The sequence below is a fragment of the Dromiciops gliroides genome, chromosome 2 (genome assembly GCF_019393635.1).
Source record: "Dromiciops gliroides isolate mDroGli1 chromosome 2, mDroGli1.pri, whole genome shotgun sequence".
In the NCBI taxonomy this organism is placed as follows: Eukaryota; Metazoa; Chordata; class Mammalia; order Microbiotheria; family Microbiotheriidae; genus Dromiciops; species Dromiciops gliroides.
Window position 1 is genome coordinate 471,308,169 of NC_057862.1, and position 20,410 is coordinate 471,328,578.

Below are 20,410 nucleotides of genomic sequence, written 5' to 3' on the forward strand. Positions count from 1 at the left end.
ATAGATAGATGATAGATAGATAGACAGATAGATAGATAGATGATAGATAGATGACAGATAGATGGATGATAGATAGATGACAGATAGATGGATGATAGATAGATAGATGATAGATAGATGACAGATAGATGATAGATAGATAGATGACAGATAGATGGATGATAGATAGATGGATGATGGATGATAGATAGATAGATAGATTGATAGATAGATGGATGATAGATAGATAGATAGATAGATAGATAGATAGATAGATAGATAGATAGATAGATAGATGGATAGATAGATGGATGGATGGATGGATGGATGGATGATAGATAGATAGATAGATAGATTGATAGATAGATAGATGGATGGATTGATAGATAGATGGATGATAGATAGATAGATGACAGATAGATGGATGATAGATAGATGATAGATAGATGACAGATAGATGATAGATAGATGATAGATAGATAGATGACAGATAGATGGATGATAGATAGATGACAGGTAGATGGATGACAGATAGATAGATAGATAGATAGATGATAGATAGATAGATGACAGATAGATGGATGATAGATAGATGACAGATAGATGGATGATAGATGACAGATAGATGGATGATAGATAGATAGATGACAGATAGATGGATGATAGATAGATGACAGATAGATGGATGATAGATAGATAGATGATAGATAGATGACAGATAGATGGATGATAGATAGATAGATAGATAGATAGATAGATAGATAGATAGATAGATAGATGGATGGATGGATAGATAGATAGATGACAGATAGATGGATGATAGATAGATTGATGGATGGATGGATGGATGGATGGATAGATAGATGACAGATAGATGGATGATAGATAGATAGATAGATAGATGATAGATAGATGACAGATAGATGGATGATAGATAGATGACAGATAGATGGATGATAGATAGATAGATTGATAGATGGATGGATGGATGGATAGATAGATGACAGATAGATGGATGATAGATAGATAGATGATAGATAGATGACAGATAGATGGATGATAGATAGATAGATAGATGATAGATAGATGACAGATAGATGGATGATAGATAGATAGATAGATAGATAGATAGATAGATAGATAGATAGATAGATGGATGGATGGATAGATAGATGACAGATAGATGGATGATAGATAGATTGATAGATGGATGGATGGATGGATGGATGGATAGATAGATGACAGATAGATGGATGATAGATAGATAGATAGATGATAGATAGATGACAGATAGATGGATGATAGATAGATGACAGATAGATGGATGATAGATAGATAGATAGATAGATAGATAGATAGATAGATAGATAGATAGATAGATGGATGGATGGATAGATAGATGACAGATAGATGGATGATAGATAGATTGATAGATGGATGGATGGATGGATGGATGGATAGATAGATGACAGATAGATGGATGATAGATAGATAGATAGATAGATAGATAGATAGATAGATAGATAGATAGATAGATGATAGATAGATGACAGATAGATGGATGATAGATAGATGACAGATAGATGGATGATAGATAGATAGATGATAGATAGATAGATGACAGATAGATGATAGATAGATAGATGGATGATGGATGATAGATAGATAGATAGATAGATAGATAGATAGATAGATAGATAGATAGATAGATGGATGATAGATAGATGACAGATAGATGGATGATAGATAGATGGATAGATAGATGGATGGATGGATGGATGGATGGATAGATAGATAGATAGATGGATGGATGGATGGATGGATAGATAGATGACAGATAGATGGATGATAGATAGATAGATTGATAGATGGATGGATGGATGGATAGATAGATGACAGATAGATGGGTGATAGATAGATGATAGATAGATAGACAGATAGATAGATAGATGATAGATAGATGACAGATAGATGGATGATAGATAGATGACAGATAGATGGATGATAGATAGATAGATGATAGATAGATGACAGATAGATGATAGATAGATAGATGACAGATAGATGGATGATAGATAGATGGATGATGGATGATAGATAGATAGATAGATTGATAGATAGATGGATGATAGATAGATAGATAGATAGATAGATAGATAGATAGATAGATAGATGGATGGATGGATGATAGATAGATAGATTGATAGATAGATAGATGGATGGATGGATTGATAGATAGATGGATGATAGTGATTTTGAGGAGATGAGGAAAGATCTCATGTAGAAGGAGGTGGCACTTGAGCTTCAACTTTAAGGGGAGAGATTCCAGGAGGTGGAGACGAGGAGGGACTGCACTCCAATCAAGTCCAGGGATAGCCTGTGTCTTTGCAGGCAAGAGAGAAAACACCGTCCACAGTGAACAGCAAGGAGGCCAATTTGGCTGGACTTTGGGGTGTGGGAGGTAGCAGGGGCAGCAAGGTAAAAGCATTCTGGAAAGAGGGAAGGAACCAAATTGTGAGGGGCTTTAAGTACCAAACAAAAGAGTACATATTTTGTCTTAGAGAAAATGAGTCACTACAAATTCTTGAACAAAGGGAGTGATAGGACTTTAGGAATCAGTTTAGCAGCTGGGTGGAAAATGGATTGAAGAAGAAAGTCATCCATTTTGGAGATTAAGGTGCTGTTGCATTAGTCTAAGAGAGAGGTGATGGACCAGAACTATGGTAGTGACTGTGTGAATGGAGTAGTGGTAGAATCAGCAAGATTTGGCAACTGATTAGATATGGCAGGTGAAGGAAAGTGTAGACAGGTATGACTTTGAGGCTGAAAAACTGGGTGACTGGAAGGATGGTGGTGACCTCAATAGAAATGTGGAAGTTTGGAAGAGTAATGGCCTCATGGGAAAATAAAATGAGTGTCATTTTGGACACGTTGAATTTGATCTACATGTAATTGAATGTGACTAGCAGGCGGCTGATGATTTGGGATTGGAGTTCAGGAAAGATATTGAAGGCTAAATACTTAAATTTTGGAGTCATCTGCATAGAGAAAATAGTTGAACCCATGGGAGCTGATACAATCACCAAAAGAGTATAGAGACAGAGACCAAATCCTCTGGTATATCCCATGCAAAAAGAGAGAGATATGGACTAAGATCCAGCAAAGGAAATGAAAAAGAAGTGGTGGGTCAGGAGAACCAGGAGAGAACAATATCATAAAAACCCAGGAAGGAGAGAGGATCCAAGAAGAGAAAGATGTTCAACAGTGTCAAATACTACAAAGAGGTGGAGATGGATGACAATTGAGTAGAGATGATGGGGGATAGCAATTCAGAGATCAATGGAGATTGATCTGAAATCAACTTTCATTGGGGTGTGTGTGTGGGTGGGTGTGCTGGAGGTGGGTAAGGAGTCAAGTGAGTGGAAGGAAAGTAAAGAGATTAAAATGTTTTTGTTTTTTTTTTTTCCCTAGGAATTTAGCTACAGAAGAGAGACAAGATATAGGAGGATACTATGAATCTATGGTGAAGGGTTTTTTTTAAGGATGGAGGAAATCTAGACATGTTTGTGGGCAGCAGAGAAGGGCTGATAGATACAGAAAGACTGAAGATTATAGAGAGAAGGATAATAAAAGGGGCAAGGACCAAGAAGGGATTTGATGGAATGGAATCAAGGTACAAGAAGGGGATGGGGAAATGGGGCTTGGAGGTAATAACCTCATACTACCCCTTATATCAGATCTAGTGACACAGTAGGATTGTAGTAGGTGACAGTCAGATAGCCAGTTACATGCCACTGAAAATCAGTTCATGTGCCATATTTGGCCTGTGTGGACTAGATGTGGTATGTAGGTTGAGCATTCCTAACCAGAGATCCCCTCACACACTTCTCACCTATTTCCAAACCTATTTCAACCTGCATAGGCTATGCCTGTCCTCTCTCCGCCTTGGCTGCCTCCTACCTACTTCTCAGCTCTTGTCTTTCTAGCTCCTACCTTCTTCTGCCCTTTGCAATCCTCCCACTTTGTTCATTCTTACAGGGCCAGCAGGGGAGATTGGGCCACCAGGCCCTGCTGGAAAGCAGGGCCCTCCAGGCCCTATGGGACCCCCTGGACCACCTGGCAAAGATGGCAAAGAAGGACCCATCGGACCACCAGGTATGTGACATTTCTTTCAAAACTGGTTTGACCTAAAGAGTACCCAACCTATAATTTTTCTAGCTTACTACTATGTAACAGAAAAGAGAACTCAGTGGCTGAGGCAATTTCTATGCATTCTATTGTTTGACCTCAGAAGGCAGAACTAAGAAGAGTAGATAGAAATTAGAGGGAGCTAGATTTTGAGGAAAAGATTTTGAGAAATGGGGAAAAACTTCCAATTAGAGCTGCCTCAAAAGGCAGTAGGGTCCTTTCTAATTCTGCGTGGGTCATAGAGGTACCTCCTATTTACATAGACAGGGTGGGCCAAAAGTCACAAATATTTAATAATTCCTTTATTTTTTGTTTTAAATTTACAATACCATAATATCATATACAGGAAATGAATTAACATTACATGTGAAAAATCAAATCTTATAAATGGGGGAAAGTAAAAAATAATTTTCAAACAGTTACTAAAACATCAGACCCCTTCATGACTTTTGGCCCACCACACACACACACACACACACACACACATATATATATACATATATACATACATATACACACATGTGTGTATATTTTAATGGGTAAGCTTAATAAATACTTGTTGCTTGAATGGGATTTTTTGGAGGTCTTCAAAACAGGTTGACTGTCCCATTTGTCAGGATGATGTTGAGGGAGATGCATGTTTCCCGTATGAGGTTGGCCTAAACGTGCTCTGACATCCCATAAGACGCAACATGGTATAAGTGAAAAAGCACTGCACTGGGACTCATGAGTGGAGTTCACATCTCCACTCGGCTACTTAACTGTGATACTGAACAAGTCACTTCATGTCTCTGAGCTTCCCAGAATCACTGACTTTGAAAGTTGGAAAGGATCTCAGCAGCCATCTAGTGCCACCCAAACCCAAAAGAGGAATCCCTACCATAACTTACCCAACAAGGTGTTATTCAACCTTTGCTTGAAAATCTCCACTGAAAAGAGAACAGCTCTAATACTTTGGAAGTTTTTCCTGACATCAGCCTAACCAGCCTCTTTGCAACTTGTACCCGTTGTTTCTGATTTTGCCTTCCGGATCAAAACAGAAATTTAATCCCTCTTCCAAATGACAACTCTTCAAACACTTGAAGAAAGCTATCATGTCCCCAACTAAGTCTTCCCTTCTTCCTTCAACTGATACTCATAAGTCATTTTCTTCCTCTAAAATGACAGCGTTAGATCTAAGTTCCTTTCCAGCTCCACACCCATGATCTATTCAATTTGGATACTCTTTGAGTCAACTAAATAACAAGCACATTCATATTATTTTTGTATTAATGACAACCTCCCCTGATGCCTCATTGGGTTATGGCAAGGGCCTTGAATCCTTGAAGGCTGTACCAGGAGGGTGAAGCTCTGACAAAACCCTATGAAGCTGAGGACAATTGGTCTGTGAAGAGGCTTTTACTATGTTGGCCAAATACTGATTAATTTGTCAGTTGCTTCCACCCTTGTATACCATCTACTATGTTATTTAGTCAACAGGCATTTATTAAGCTCCTGGCACTGTTTAAGATAAAAAAGAGACAAAGGCAAAAACAAAAGCATCCCATCCCAGAGGAGAAAACATTTTGAGTCAAAGAGAGGTTTCAGCCTGGGTTGGTAGAGGGAGCACCCACCCTGGGGAAAAAAAAAATCACAGATCCTTGAAATCTTGAAGCATGACTAAGGTTGTTGGAGAAAGGATTCTCCAAGAGAGTTAAAAGATGGAGGACTAGGAGTTTTCAATATGAAAAAGAAAAAACTGGAGATCCTACCTCCCTTCCCGTTATTCTGCTTAGGCCAATAGTAGGCGTTTTAATTTTTAATAAATGAACTTATGCTGTGCTGCCCCTAATTGGTACCTTTTCTTCTCCTACAGGTCTCCCAGGTGAACAGGGTATGTATTCTTTTTGGAAGCAGCTTATTCCTTTCCTATAGCAAATTGTTCATTCAATGGGGAACAAATCAAGTGGGAGGGCTAAATAGAATCATCATTTAATAGAGCAGAAGGGTGAACAATTGAACTGGTAGAGCAGAACAGTGATATGTGTATGAAATCAGTGTCAGCGCTAGTGACCGCTTTGCCCATTCCCCACCCCCAGGTTTGGAAGGAGCAGCAGCAGCTCCTATGCCTCGAGTGTCTTTCTCAGCCGCATTGAGTTCACCTCGTACAGAACCAGGCACGGTTCCCTTTGACAAGGTCTTACTCAACGACGGAGGCAGTTATGACCCGGAGACTGGTAAGGGGGGTGGGGGGCATGGTGGTAGAAATACTCGAGTAGGGAAGGGACGTTTGTTGATTTCATTTGATTGTGGCAGGTTGGGAGTACCCGGAACCCAGCAAAATGTTGACCCTCCCCCCCTCCCCCCCCCAGTTGCTCTGAGCTCCTGAACTACAGTTTTCCCTCTAAGGGCTGCGATCCATTTTCCTGTTCCATTTGCTACCCTTAACCTTGCTGACCCGTTACTTCTCTCCCTGCCCTCTGACCAGGCATCTTCACTGCGCCCCAGGCTGGCCGCTATTTGCTCAGCGCGGTGCTCACTGGGCACCGTCACGAAAAGGTGGAGGCCGTGCTGTCCCGCTCCAACCAGGGCATAGCCCGCATCGACTCGGGCGGCTATGAGCCCGAGGGGCTCGAAAATAAGCCAGTAGTGGAGAGTCAGCCCAGCTCCGGCGCCTTGGGGGTCTTCAGCCTGATCCTGCCCCTACAGGCTGGAGACACGGTCTGCATCGACCTAGTGACGGGGCAGCTGGCGCACTCGGAGGAGCCGCTGACGCTCTTCAGCGGAGCCCTGCTCTACGAGGACCTGGATTCCAAGAACGACTAGTGCCCGTCCTGGCGCGCGACAGCCCGACAAGGCTGAGCCTCGGCCCGGCAGTGGGGTGGGAGGGCGGGCTGCAGCCGCGGGGGGCAACCTCACGGGGTGGGGGCTTGGCCCCCTCCCACTCTCCCAGCCCCCGCGCCGGCGTTTCCTTGGCCCTCGGCCATCCACACTAGAGACTTCTCCCAGACTGGCCGGCACAGCCTCAGGCGCCCGTGACCTTGGACCATACCCCCTACCTCTCCGGGAATTCAAGGCCTCTGACCTTAGGCAGAGCTAAGCACCTACCCCACGCGTGCGGCCCGGGCTGGGCAGGGCCCTCCTCCCCCAGTACTCCACCCCCTGCCAAGGCGGGCGAGGTCAGGCCCCTCCACGACCCCGCCCCCCTCCCGTACTAAACTATTCGGGAATAAAGACTTTTTTTTTTTTAAGAAAATCAGCCCGGTCCTGACTCACGTGCGAGGCGAGGCGGCGGGGCAGTGGAGGGAGGGGCCGAAGGGAGGGCGTTGTCTGTGGCTGTGGGCTGCTGTGGGGGGGGGGGAGGACCCCGGGTCACGTGGGGTCAGGCTGCAGGGACGCTTGCTGTCCGGGGTCCTGATCTTCGTCGAGGACCTGGTGTCCGGCTATGGGAAAGGCTCCCCAGGGCTGCCGGCGTTGTCTGAGATGCTCGCCAGGGGGCGCCTCCGGCCTCGGGACCTTCCTCTGGGGATCACGTGGGGCTGCGGAAGCTAGTGTTTGTTTTCTCACGTGGGGTGTGTGCCCTGTTGTGATTTGAGGAGGGTCAAGAGGGCGCAGGTCGGCACCGAGAAAGCGAGGTTTGCATGCTGCAGCCGTGAGCAGGCAAAGCACTTGGCCGGAGTACATTCGCCCCCGCTTCTCCTCCCGCAGGAGGGACTGGCCAGAGAGCACGGCGGAGGCCCGAGGCTTCCCGGAGTTGAGCTGAGGCTGGGTGTTGGGGAGTTGGGGGCGGAGCGCCTGGGGGCGGAGTCGGGGAAACCCCGGAGATAAGAGGCGGCGCGGGCGGCTGGAGGCTAGAGCATCGCCGAGCTCATGGAAGAGAAGCAGATCCTGTGTGTGGGGCTAGTGGTGCTAGACATCATCAATGTGGTGGAGAAGTACCCTGAGGAGGACGCGGACAGCAGGTAGGGGGCTCGGGTCGGCCCGCGCGTCCTGCCTCTCACTCCCCCTCCTCCCCGAGAGGGGGGAGCCTCCTGTGTTTGGGGGTGCGCGCGAGAATGAGGACCTGGAGAGATGAGCCCTGTAGGGGTGACTAGGCACGCTGGGGTTTCCGATGAACCGAGCATCTTTTTTCATAAGGTGGTCATTTTCCCCGAACTCTTGGATTTTTCCAGTTCCTTCCATGGGGTTGCAGTAGAGAGACCCCCGTGGTCGCTCTGACTTTGGCTGGTTCCTTTCTGATGAGAGGCAACAGGGTGTCATTGAAAGTGTCCCTGAACTGGGGGTCACTAGACTTCGAATTCCAACTTAATATCCTGCCTAAACTTAGATAAGTCACTGTTTCCTCATCTGTAAAATGAGGGAGGTCAACTAAATACCCTTGTAGATTCCTTCCAGTTCTAGGTCCATGAGACAATCACCCAAACTCTTGATTTTTGAGGTTCTGTGTTCACTGTACTTTTGCAGTCAGGGTTTTGAGGGAGTACAGAGAAACTGTGGGTGGTTTCTGCTTGGAGCTCTGGCACAAGGTAGCTCTAGGGAGATGGTGTTCTCTCAGCCACTCGAGGCCTGAGATGCTTCATGGATGAGTGACCATTTGGCTCCATTAGAGAAGGTAGACCCATCCCTGAGGAATTTGCCAGCCAGGCAGTTGGCAGAAATGACCTCCTGGAAATCACTGTCAGTAGCATGATTAAGACCTCCTTGGTCCAATGTCGTTGTCACTTTCAGCATAGAATCCCAGAAGGGATCTCCAAAGAAGTGTAGTACAGTGAAAAGCATGTTGGATTTTAGAGTCGGGAAATCTGGGTTTGAATGCTAGCTTACTACTTTTGTGCCCTTGGACAAGTCAAGTTAACTTTTCTGGATCCGTTTCCTCATCTGTAAATTGAGAAGATTGAACTAGATATCTAAAGTTCTTTCTAGTTCTAAATTGATGATCCTATGATTAGGCTATCCTCAAGCTGGCCTAGGTGTAGCAATTGGTGGGGAGGGAGGGAGGGGAGAGAGAGAAAGAAGAAAGAGGAGAGAGGAGAGAGGTGTGGGGGAGAGAGGCAAGAATAAAATTCCAGAACCTTATTTAATGTTAATTTCCTGCTTAACAAGCCTGGCATTTTCAGAGGGTAATGAACACCAGACTTGGGAGACAGGAAGCCTAGGCTCTAGGGCCACTTTATCTTTATCAGTTGCTTTAACAGCTCTTCTTTATCAGTTGCTTTATCTGCAAAATCAAGATCATTGTTAGACCTACTTCGTGGTAGGGTTGTATTAAGGAGAAATTGTAAAAAGAGTTTTGAAAATAAAAGGCAATCTGCAAGCAACGTAGGCAATGTTCTCACTAATCTAAATCCCTTCAAATGCAATTGGAATTGGTGTTCTCTTCAGTCTTCTGTGAACACAGAACAACTAGTTACCATCTTCCATCTGATAATGTTTTGTAAACTTGACGCTTTACAGGTGGAGGTCACCTTTCAACGTTTTCATCTACAAATTAAAAATTACTGTTCTTAGGCTTTAGTTCCTAATCTTAAATATTTTAAGCCTTGGTTTATGTTATTCATATTCTTCCAAGGAAAAAAGTTATTTTTTTTATTGTAAATTTGACACCATTATCTTTTTTGAAGTAGTTTTGACTCTTTTAATCCACTGGGATTGATGCAATTACCAGAGAGGCTAATGTTACAATCCAGTTGTAGCTTTATTTATGGAAGGATGTGGCTCATCTTATGTGGAAGAAATAAGGGAAAGTGAGTACAGGCTAGACACAAAGGGACTTGACTGGATTATTGGGTTTCTGATTATCAAATGATATCATTAGGATGCATTCAGATAATTCCTCTTCACATGCTGGCAGAAGCTGACCCTGGAGTCCATGGAAGAATGCATTGAGCCCAGCTACCTTATGAGTTGTAGTGAGAGTGGAGACCTGAGCCCTTTTCTTTGGTTAACTTTACTCCTCTCATCTAGAAAGAATTCATTCATTCAAAGTGCATTTATTAAACACCTACTGTATTACAGGTACTGTGCCTTCCTGGCATCTGTTTAAATGTTGCAATCCTACATGTGTTTCCATTTAACTGTTGAAGGAAAACTTATTAATATTGTATTTTCATTGTAGGCACAAGTCTTTGAAACACAAATTCTTATTAAATTACCATTATTCTAAATTCAAATATGGTTCTGAGAGATATGTTCAAAGTCATGAGTGGACTCTGTCAGTTTGGACATTTCTCTCTCAAGGCAAGCAATATTTGAATTTAGGATAATAGTAAATTAATAAAAGTTGTTTCTACCAGACTGGTGTCAACAATGCAGAATACAGTATCGATAATCATTCTTTCATTGAAGACACTCTACTGGGTGGCACATGAAAAGTAAGATTTGGTCCTTTCTGTCAAACTTACTATCTAATACAGGTGAGAGACAGATAAAGGTACTATAGTGTAAAAAAGGGACAAATACCATAAGAGAAAAACAAACCAAGTGCCATGGAAATACAGAGAAAAGTCACTTCTTTCTGGCTAGACCAATTTGTGAAGAAAATGGAACAGTCTGTGCCCTCAGGGAGTCAGGATGGGTGATGTGGGGTTAATGTTCTATGATGTGAAGATCATAGTGGCCCTCATTTTCCTTTTTAGGTGCCTGACCCAACGATGGCAGCGTGGTGGCAATGCCTCCAACTCCTGCACCATCCTTTCCCTCCTAGGAGCTCCCTGTGCTTTCATGGGCTCCTTGGCTCCTGGACATGTTGCTGAGTGAGTATGGAGAAAACCTGGCCTGGTAGGAAAGTTAGTCTATATGATACCACTGGAGGGAGATACATTACTAAAGCTCCCTATAGTGGAAGGGAAAAAGAATGTTCCCCAAAGTTCCAGTCTCTCAAGGATTTCACTTGCCATTTCTGGACCTTAGTCTCATCTTTAAAATGAAGAAATTGACTTAAATGATGTCTAAGGTCCATCTGTAGCTTTAAGTGGGGAGGGGAGATGGTAGAAAAAATTTCCCTGTGGAGAATTGTATGTATGAGGTTTTTAATTCCTGGAATGTTTAATTAGAGTTTTCTGCTTATTAAGACTTTGTTTCCAGAGATATCTAGCCCTTTGCCCTTGCTTGTTTCCTTGGCTAGCCCCTACTGCTGGCTTTTTCCTTCTGTTTTCCATTTCTATGCTTCCTTTCAGGTCAATCAACATGCTTTTCTACCATTTTAAAGCTATCTTTAGCTAATAGAATGTAAGCTTCCTGAAGGCAAGGACTTAAGATTTTTGTCTCTGTATCACCAATGCCTAACATCACACTTGGTATCCAGTAGGCACTTGATAAATTATTGTTGCAGTGAATGAATATCGTACTCTTGGATTAGGGCAGAAAGGACCTTAGGAACTCACTCTCCCTTTCCTTTCTTTATGCTCCCTGGGTGTGAATATCTTATGAGGAGACCGAGAGGGAAAAACAAGGTCAGTTTTTCAGGGCGGTTCCTCTTTGCTAAAAACACATTTAGTCCTGTTGTTCAGTGTCCTGAACTACTGAAAGGGACCTGTCCAAGGTCACCCACAGTGTATGTAGTAAAGTTATAACTATAACTTCTACATTTCCCCACTGTCAGTTGACCATTACTGCAGCATGTGGTCCACACTGCCCCTTTGTTAGGTATTGCAAGTACCTAAGAGCCCTTTGACCCTAGGCTCTGCAGATTCAGCGAGTGTTTATCAGGAAGGTGAGGCCCAAACTTTGCCCACTGTGGGCAGCAGGGCAAGCTGCCAGGTTACTGAGCTGTGGCACACCAGCCCTTTGTACCCCCAGTGTGATTGAAATGTTCATCTCAATAGGGATCCCAGTGCTTTGGATATAATGCCACATGCATGGGAAATCTTAAATAAGCAGTGAGCAATAGGGAAGTGAATTCAAGGGATCAGACAAGTTTCAATGAACTTACCATATTTCCAAAGCCAATTTTTTACCAAACTTTTAGGTTTGGGGCCAGGCTCATACTGGCTGTCGGAGCTTCTGGGAGTTCCTAGAAAATTATGAAGATAGAAAATATCCAGAGCTCGTTGGGGACTAGAGAAAGTCTTACAACTCTCCCAGTTCTGGGACCTCCTGGGACCACTTTCAATTGGATAGGACTTCCTTCGGGAAGAAGTTGTGAAGCAAATAATACTAACTGGCCTCAGTAATGCAGCTATAGGTTTAGTAGCTGCTTGCTAAGGTGTGGGGGGCGGGGGGGGGACGGATTTTGCCAATATTACCAGGCACTTTAGGGACGAAGGAAAAAATAGCAGCCTCATAGAGGGCTGGTGTTTCCTGGAAGGATCTGGTGGAGAAGGAAATGGAAATGAATAGAGTCCTAGAATTGTACAGCTTGAAAGGGACTTCATGGTACAGAGCCATAGGCAGGATTTTGTACTAATGAAACCCTAGAAGTAATTATGTAACCCCCCAAAATATCAGTCACTGGGGGTTAAAGAAACTTCCAGCTGGGACCTGTGTATCCCAAAATGGAGTGGCAGTGTCCTGCCAGAGTACCATCATGGTGTTCATGTGGACTCAAGCTGGGGGACAAAGTATCACTTTGATCATTAATCATTAATTCTGCTTAGGTTTTGGCACAGAGCAGGGCCATGAAAGTTCCTGTTGGCTCAGAAGGACAGGAGACAACTAGGTGGCTCAGTGGATAGAGTGCTGGGCCTAGATGCAGGAAGACTTGAATTCAAATCTGACTGCAGACACTTACTAGCTGTGTGACCTTGGGCACATCACTTAACCTTGTTTGCCTCAGTACCTCATTTATCGAATAAGGATAATCATAGCACCTACCTCCCAGGGCTGTTGTGAGGATCAAATAAGATAATTGTAAAGCACTTCACACAGTGCAAGGCACAGAGTAAGCATATGTAAATGTTAGCTGTTATTTTTCTAATGTCTCTGGGCCTCAGTTTCTTCTTTTGTAAGACAAAGGAGTTTGAACAAGACAATCTCTCAGCTTTAGCATTCTCTGGTCTTATGATTCTCTAGACTATGGGAACTGAAAGAAGAGTTCAGATTTTGTTTTGTATAAGGGAGATCCCCTAAAGAAAATTATCTTAACTATCCCCCCATTCCCCCTCTCCATACCCATATTCTACTGCTTCCATATCTGCTCCTTCCTGCCTCTTACGTAACCTGGGGAGATTCCAGACTTAGAGCTTAGGCTTCCTACCCCCCATGCCTTTTCGCTGCTTGCTCTCCTGTCCTGCACCTGCTTTCCAGGGCCCCAAGTGTTCCTGTCAGCTCCCCTCCTGCCCCCAGGCCCCTTGTCAAACTGCTCCCCAGTGTGGTACTCCCCCACACCTGGCAGCTTTGTCTTGGATGACCTTCGCCGATACTCTGTGGATCTGCGCTACACAGTCCCCCAGCGTGTGGGCTCCGTCCCCATCTCCACTGTCATCATCAGTGCAGCCACTGGCAGCCGTACCATCCTGCATGCTAACAGGTGTGTACATCTATTCCCATCAATAAAGATGTGCCCAGGGCCAGGACAGGACTCTTCTCTTGCCAGACAGCGCCCCAGGTGTTCTAAGGCATGCTTCCAGTCACCATGGGAGGACTATGCCATTCATAGGCTCTAACCTGTGTCTCCCCCTCCCCCCTACATCCCATGACCTCATGCTCCACCCCAAGCTTCCTGGTGACTGACTTTAAGTATCGGGGCGTGGACGTGTCGCAGGTGGTATGGCAGAACAAGGGCGAAACACCTTGCTCCTGCTGCATCGTCAACAACACCAATGGTTCCCGTACCATTGTCCTCTATGACACGTAAGGCTAGTCCCTGACACAACCCACCAATCAGTTCCTTTTTCTTCCCTCACAGGCCATTGTGGACATCTCTGCTGTCTGCTTTCCTGGCCTCTCCCGTTGCTTGAAATTGCCCCTATGCTGAGCTAGAAAGTGATTTTGAATCATATCTAATTAGGGCAAAGTTGGGGGGCAGGGGAGGGAGTGGATGTTGCTAGACCTGGTGGTTTGGCCTTTGCTCAGCACCATGGATGGGTGGGCACTTAAGTAATTTAATTTGTATTCTGATTCCTTCATAATTAGCTAATCAGCGCCTGCATTTGGGTAAAGAAAAATTATCTTAAAGCCAGATGGGTTTTCGGGGAGGGGTGTTATGTAATGGAGGGCAGTGTCCCCATCCAGTTGCGGGGAGATTAGCCCATTCCCCTCATTCTTAGTAGCTAGAGCCTGTCCCAGAACTGTGTTATCTACATCCTGGCACCCAGCGGAGATTGGGATGCCCATAGAAAGAGCTCTTGTAGAAGAGACCATGCTTTATTATCATTGTGTTTGGCACAGAGGGCTCTGGAGGCAGAGGCATCCTCCCTTCCTTGGCCTTAGTACTGGCTTCTAGTAATTGCCTGAGGATCCATAGGATTGGAGAATGATGGCTATCCTATAGACTGCCTGGGATAGATGACAGCTGCCTTTGAGTTGAGAGAGAGTCTCTCTTCCTCCAAGCACCACCCTGTAGGAGTGTGGACTGAATATAGGTGGGATTGTATTAGTTGTTAACATCTAGAGCCCAGGAAGATCCTCCAGCTAGTCGTTCTCCACTTCCCCCACCCCCCATCATGTACACAAAAGTGTTGGGGGAGAGTATGAGACTCTGAGCCCAGTTAAGGAGTTAGGGAGGTGGAAATTCAGAGATTCTCTCTCTGCCTATCCAGAGCTCATCACATATGCCATGCCTGAGGGATAGATGGGGTAATGTACCACAGTTTCCCATCAGGAGCACCCATGCACAGGGCCCTGGGGACAGTCAAATATTAACTTAGACCCTCTTGCCTGAAGGTGAACTTTAACCCTTACCTGGTAACCCATAAACAAATGGCCATCCATTGCAGGAATTCTCCAGTCCCCAACAGCTTCTCCCTCAGAGCTAGTCATGATCTGTGAGGACCTCCTGTGATGCCTGGTTTACAGTTCAGAACACTGTATTCTGGGTTTAATTAAATGCCAGCACAGATGTAGGGATCACCCCATCTGGGCAGGAAGGTTCAAAATAACAGATTCTCTCCAATACCTCATTCTCAAACACCTTTTTGGAGAGAGTCTGATCTCTCACCATTGTGCTGTTGATGAAAGTTTTTGGTTGGGGGCCACTGTTTTTGCCATGCTGCACTGCAGCGCTAGGGCTGGGGTTTAGGGTAGAGGACCAGAGCATCCTGGCTGCTCTGATTATTCCACATCCACTTCTCTTTCCCTTCCATTCCTTGCTCACTGTTCAGAAACTTGCCAGATGTGTCAGCAAAGGACTTTGAAAAGGTTGACCTGAATCGGTTCAAGTGGATCCACATTGAGGTAAGCCCTACTTCAAGTCTCTGGGGACTCAGACCAACACTTTCCTATCTTCCATTCCAGCTCTTTCCCAAGAACACAGACTCAGGGACTTCTTTCTCTGCCGACCATTTGTTGTCTATGTGTCCGTCACCTGTAGTGAGGCCTAACTAGCCTTGGGTCTGGGATCCCTTAGGGATCCCTTAGGAAACTAGACCTTTGAAAGCCTCATGTGTTGTCTCAAATCAATGAAACTTGGGTTTGGACAGTCAGGTAAGGTTTGCCAGGGAAAGACTTTCAATTCTAGACTGGCATCTAGCTACTTGCTTCTCTGTTGGTAGGAAGAGCAGAGAGCTCAGAACTGGCCATAGTTGGTGCCCGTGCAGCCTGGCTTCCTGTGTTGAGGCCTGCTGCCATGGTTGGCCCTCAAAGAGGGCTGATGACAGACGTTCTTTGATCAGATTGGAGTTCTAGGCCAGTTGTCCAGCCCTCTAACCCTCATCTCCTTTCCCTCCAGGACTCCTGTTAGACAATGGTCACTGGTTTGGGACAAGTTAGTGGTTGGTGCCCATGAGAGATGAAGTTAGCAACATAATCTACGTTCCCCTGTTCTCCAGGGATGGTGGTCTGACCCCCTCTCCCCACTTCTTCCCCCTACCCAGGGCCGAAATGCATCTGAGCAGGTAAAGATGCTGCAGCGGATAGAACAGCACAACAAGAAGCTTCCCGTAGAGCAGCGAATCAGGACGTCTGTGGAGGTGGAGAAAACCAGGGAAGACTTATACCAGCTCTTTGCCTATGGGGATGTAGTAAGTGCCTTAAGAGACCACAGTCAGTCATTTCCACCATGGCCTATGAAAGCACAAAGTTCTCCTTACATTCTTTGCTGCCAGGAGCCAAATCCCATTCCTACAAGTGACCAGGGAGCACCATCATCCTGCAGATGAGCTCTGGGAGATAGAGCTAGTGAACAGGGTGCTGAATTGGAGTCAGAAAGACCTGGATTTATTCAGACCCAGCCCAGTAGGCTGTGTGGTCCTAGACAAGCGACTTAAGTCTCCCTGAGCCTCAGTTCCTCGTTTATAAGATGAGGTTGGACTAGGTAGTCTCCAAGGTGCCATTCAGCTCTACTTCCATGATCCTATTTTATGAGCCCACACTGTGTGGGAAAGGGAAAATCAAAGGAGGAAGAGCAGTGTTGCTGGTATCGAATAAATCCCAGACCCTGACCCCCAGGTTGACCTTTTGTTAAGAACTGTATGTTGGGGGGCAGCTAGGTGGCACAGTGGATAAAACACATGACTTGGATTTGGGAGGACCTGAGTTCAAATATGGGCTCAGAAACTTGACACTTACTAGCTGTGTGACCTTGGACAAGTCACTTAACTCCCACTGCCCCACCCCCCAAAAATGGATATTGGCATATCAGTGATTTGCTGCCCATTGGGAGTGCCGAAGTACAGACCAGGATTCCCAGAGTTTCTGATCTTAGTGATGTTATGGTTCCCTTGAGGTCAGGTGGTTTGCAGGATTAGGGGTTGGGGAGAGGAGTGGTAGCCATCATCATGGGCCAAACTGGCCATATTGGGAACAATTTCAATCCATCACAAGGGGAGACAACTTTTGTCTCAGATCCGGGGGCTGCTTAGGATAGTGGTCTACCCTGGGGGCCCTAATCTGTTTGCCAACATCCTGACATCTAGAATGAACTGAATTCATCTCTTTCTCTTCTAATGCCCCCCTAGAATGTCTCAGAGTTCCCCTACCCCCCCAAAGAAGGCCTAGGACCAACCCTTGTCTAGGAGGTAGCCTGAGTACTGCTGTCAGAGGACCTAGCTATTATTTGCTAGTTAAATATAAGCTTTTTAAGGGTAGGGGCCATTTCTTTTTTTTGTCTTTGTATTCCTAGTGCCTGGCACTTAGTAGACTGAGTAAATAAATATCTGTCGAATTGAATTATTCTGAGATATGTCCCTGAAGAAAGGCCACAGTGTCCTTTGTCCACTGCCTATGACGACTTGTTAACTGGACAGGTCAAGAAGTCCACCTCTGCCTGTTAGCCACCCCCCTCACACAGACTATAATAAGACCTAATGTTTGCGTGATGTTTTTCATGGTTCAGGCATTGCTTTCATATAGGTATCATTGATACTCACCACAACCCGGGGATGTAAGTATGCCAAGCACTGCCATTTTCATTTTACAGATACGGAAACTGAGGTTCAGGAAAGTCTCAAGTTTCTGAGCAGAACTTGAGCGTAGGACTTTTGATTCCCGGTCCAGTGGCCTTTCTGCATCACCCCGTTAGCTCCCAAGACAGGATTGGACAGATGTGGGTGGAGGGTGAGCTGGGGACGGTCTAAGAGTGCTGCAGTCGAGTAGTTAGGGGCAGGGTTGGGGTCGGTGTTAGGTTAACTAGTCCTCTTATCTGTGCCCTCTTTTACCAGGTTTTTGTCAGCAAGGACGTGGCCAAGCACATGGGGTTTCGGTCAGCAGCTGAAACCCTAAAGGGGTTGTACAGTCGTGTGGGGAAGGGGTGAGTGGGGAATGGTCTGGAGGAGGGTGGAGCTCCTTAGTGATCCCTCATCCTTTGTAATAAGCTGGGACAGTTGGAGGAAGGGGTTGGTGTGTGCCCTTGGTATTCAGGAGGATACATGAAAATCTGTAGGTTGGGAAGTACCCTGCCTTGCCTGTATCTCTGGGCTTCCTTCCCACATTTGAGGTCTCTTGGGTTTCTCCTTGTACTGAATGGAATATTCTGTAGGGCTGTGCTAGTATGTGCGTGGGCAGAGGAGGGAGCAGATGCCTTGGGTCCTGATGGACGGCTCCTGCACTCTGATGCATTCCCACCACCCCGAGTGGTGGATACACTGGGAGCGGGAGACACCTTCAATGCCTCTGTCATCTTCAGCCTTTCTCAGGGTAAGTGCTGCTATCCAAGCCCAGGGACAGAGGCTCTGGAGGGGGGAGGGAGGGGCTATAATGGTGAAGCTGAGGACTCTTCTTGTGGCTGTTCAGTGAGAGCCACTGAGCTACATACATGTCCTTCCTCCAGGGAAAAGCCTTCAGGAGGCATTGACTTTCGGCTGCCAAATAGCAGGCAAGAAGTGTGGCATACAAGGCTACGATGGAATCGTGTGAATGCCCCAGACATCCAAAGGCACAATCTCAGCCGGCTCTAGGGACATGAGGAAGCCCAGGCGTTGCTGGGTGTCTCTGCCCACCCTGGCACCAGGGCCCCTCAGATTGCAGAGCGGGTTCAGCCTGGGCTGGAGCTCCCTGTCTCCACCACCCCTCCGTTCTCCGCTATCTCTTCAGACCAAATAAACATTCTCCCACCAGCGTCTTGTCTTCAGCATGTTGCAGGGATTCAATCTGGCTGAGGCCGGAGGCTCTGGAGACATTGCAGGAGTTGTATGGGATGTACACAGTTTCATCCAGGAGGGAGCAACCTCCCCCCACTCCCCTCTGGCCAGAGCAGCCTACAGAAGAAAGCCCTCAGTTATCTGCTCTTGCTAAGGGCTCTTGCCAGGCTCTAGGGCACTTTCTTCTCTGCCTGATAGCTAAAGTTCCAGGGCAGAAAAAACAAGGGTTTGCATTTATATGGTGTTTTCCTTCACTAAGTGGAATACCCACTCGTGCCACTGGGGGGGGTGGGCAGAGAGCCCCCAAAGCCAGACTGGGGCAATGCAAGCTCCCACCACTCTCACCAACACGAGCAAATATCAAAGGGAGACTTGAGGCCTGCTGAACCCCAAGGTTCAGTCTGGCTGCCTTGGAGGCTCATCAGCAGGCAGGCCACAGTTCTCTTTGAAGGCTGTCCTCCTGGGCTGCCATAAAATCGCAGGTTCCTGGAGCGTAATAGCTCACATTTATATAGCACTTTAAAGTTTGCAAGGAGTTCAACGTGAACTTCTCTCATTTGATCCTCACAACCACCCTGGGAGGTAGGTGCTATATTTCTTTTACCAATGAGGAAACGGGCCAAGAGAGGTTGTGACTTGCCACACAGATAGTAAGTCTTTGAGGCAGGATTTGAACTTGGGTCTTCCTTCAAGTCCAGAACTTTATCCACTGTACAGCCCAACTGACTTCTCTGGATGGTGAAAAATAGCCCGACCTTGTTCCCCCATCCCTGCGGGGTCCAGATACTCTCCCTCCGCCCCAGAACATGCGTAAATATTTGTCAGGTTGCCTTGCCTGTTGGAATTCAGATGGCGATTTACTAAATGGAGTTTCATGGAGTCCAGTTGCCCTTCAGTTCTCCATGGGAAAAACATTCTTTGTTAGATAGGCCCCATCAACTCCTAGTACCTTTAGATCAGTCCCAGGTCATCCCAGATCCCAAGGACTGGGGAGCCTGGGCTGGTTTGGTCAGCTTATGTTAAGCTGGCCTCGAAACAATGGGTTCTGCATATAAGCAGTGTAGACAGCACTAAGTACAGGCTTGGAGTTTAGGGAGTCCAACCCTTTCTGCCCTCAAATATCTTCCCTACTGACCTGTCCTACCTCAAGACACACCACTGAAGTCCCTACTTTGTGTTTAGGTGTCTAAAAAGTGGGCCAAGATATTGGAGAGAGCACTGTATTGAGAAGTTCATATTTAAACCCTTTCTCTTGCACCCACTAAGTAGCTGGGTGATCTTGGCCAAATCACTTGTGATCGATGAGCCTCAATTTACTTCTCTGTAAAACAAGACTAACAACCTTAAGTCAGCCTATATTTTCCACTCTGCAGGGACATTGTGAGCAAAGCACTTTATAGGTTAAGAGGTCCAGAAACCTTCGGTATCCTTAGAAGTGTTACTTGGGAGGTGGGGGGCAGGGGTGGCACATGAACATGAATTTAAGAGATCTAGCAAGGGCAGCTAGGTGGTGCAGTGGATAGAGAGCCAGCCCTGGATTCAGGAGGACTTGAGTTCAAATGTGGCCTCAGACACTTGACACTTACTAGCTG

At 45.9% G+C, this 20,410-nt stretch overlaps 2 protein-coding genes across 7 annotated transcripts in view; both read left to right on the forward strand.

Moving 5' to 3' along the window:
• Positions 1–7,375, forward strand: part of EMILIN1 (elastin microfibril interfacer 1) — a 16,902-nt gene extending 9,527 nt beyond the window's left edge. For both annotated transcript variants that reach the window (XM_043983813.1, XM_043983814.1), the window contains exons 5-8: positions 4,018–4,134; positions 6,023–6,040; positions 6,246–6,383; positions 6,635–7,375. In XM_043983813.1, the coding sequence (XP_043839748.1) occupies positions 4,018–4,134; positions 6,023–6,040; positions 6,246–6,383; positions 6,635–6,972 (611 nt within the window). In that variant the 3' untranslated portion in view covers positions 6,973–7,375. The remainder of the gene's footprint in view (positions 1–4,017; positions 4,135–6,022; positions 6,041–6,245; positions 6,384–6,634) is intronic.
• Positions 7,376–7,721: 346 nt separating this feature from the next.
• Positions 7,722–18,794, forward strand: KHK (ketohexokinase). 5 transcript variants are annotated; one of them, XM_043983824.1, is made up of 9 exons: positions 7,722–8,108; positions 10,782–10,898; positions 13,478–13,612; positions 13,801–13,935; positions 15,405–15,477; positions 16,116–16,211; positions 17,901–17,989; positions 18,218–18,375; positions 18,509–18,794. In XM_043983824.1, the coding sequence occupies exons 1-9, from the start codon at positions 8,017–8,019 to the stop codon at positions 18,592–18,594; spliced, it is 981 nt and encodes a 326-aa protein (XP_043839759.1). In that variant the 5' UTR covers positions 7,722–8,016; the 3' UTR covers positions 18,595–18,794. The 5 variants fall into 5 exon arrangements, with proteins under 5 accessions (XP_043839759.1, XP_043839758.1, XP_043839761.1 ...); XM_043983823.1 differs by having other exon boundaries at positions 7,953–8,108; positions 16,116–16,262; XM_043983826.1 differs by lacking the exon at positions 13,801–13,935 and having other exon boundaries at positions 7,953–8,108; positions 16,116–16,262.
• The last annotated feature ends 1,616 nt before the right edge of the window (positions 18,795–20,410 follow it).

What these genes read in the sequence shown, in the direction of transcription:
- KHK (XM_043983823.1), top strand. Translation starts at nt 8,017, where the DNA reads ATGGAAGAGAAGCAGATCCTGTGTGTGGGGCTAGTGGTGCTAGACATC. An exon ending in GCTCCTGGACATGTTGCTGA is followed by an intron (nt 10,899 to 13,477) that starts GTGAGTATGGAG and finishes CACACCTGGCAG; the next exon opens with CTTTGTCTTGGATGACCTTC. An exon ending in TACAGTCGTGTGGGGAAGGG is followed by an intron (nt 17,990 to 18,217) that starts GTGAGTGGGGAA and finishes AATATTCTGTAG; the next exon opens with GGCTGTGCTAGTATGTGCGT.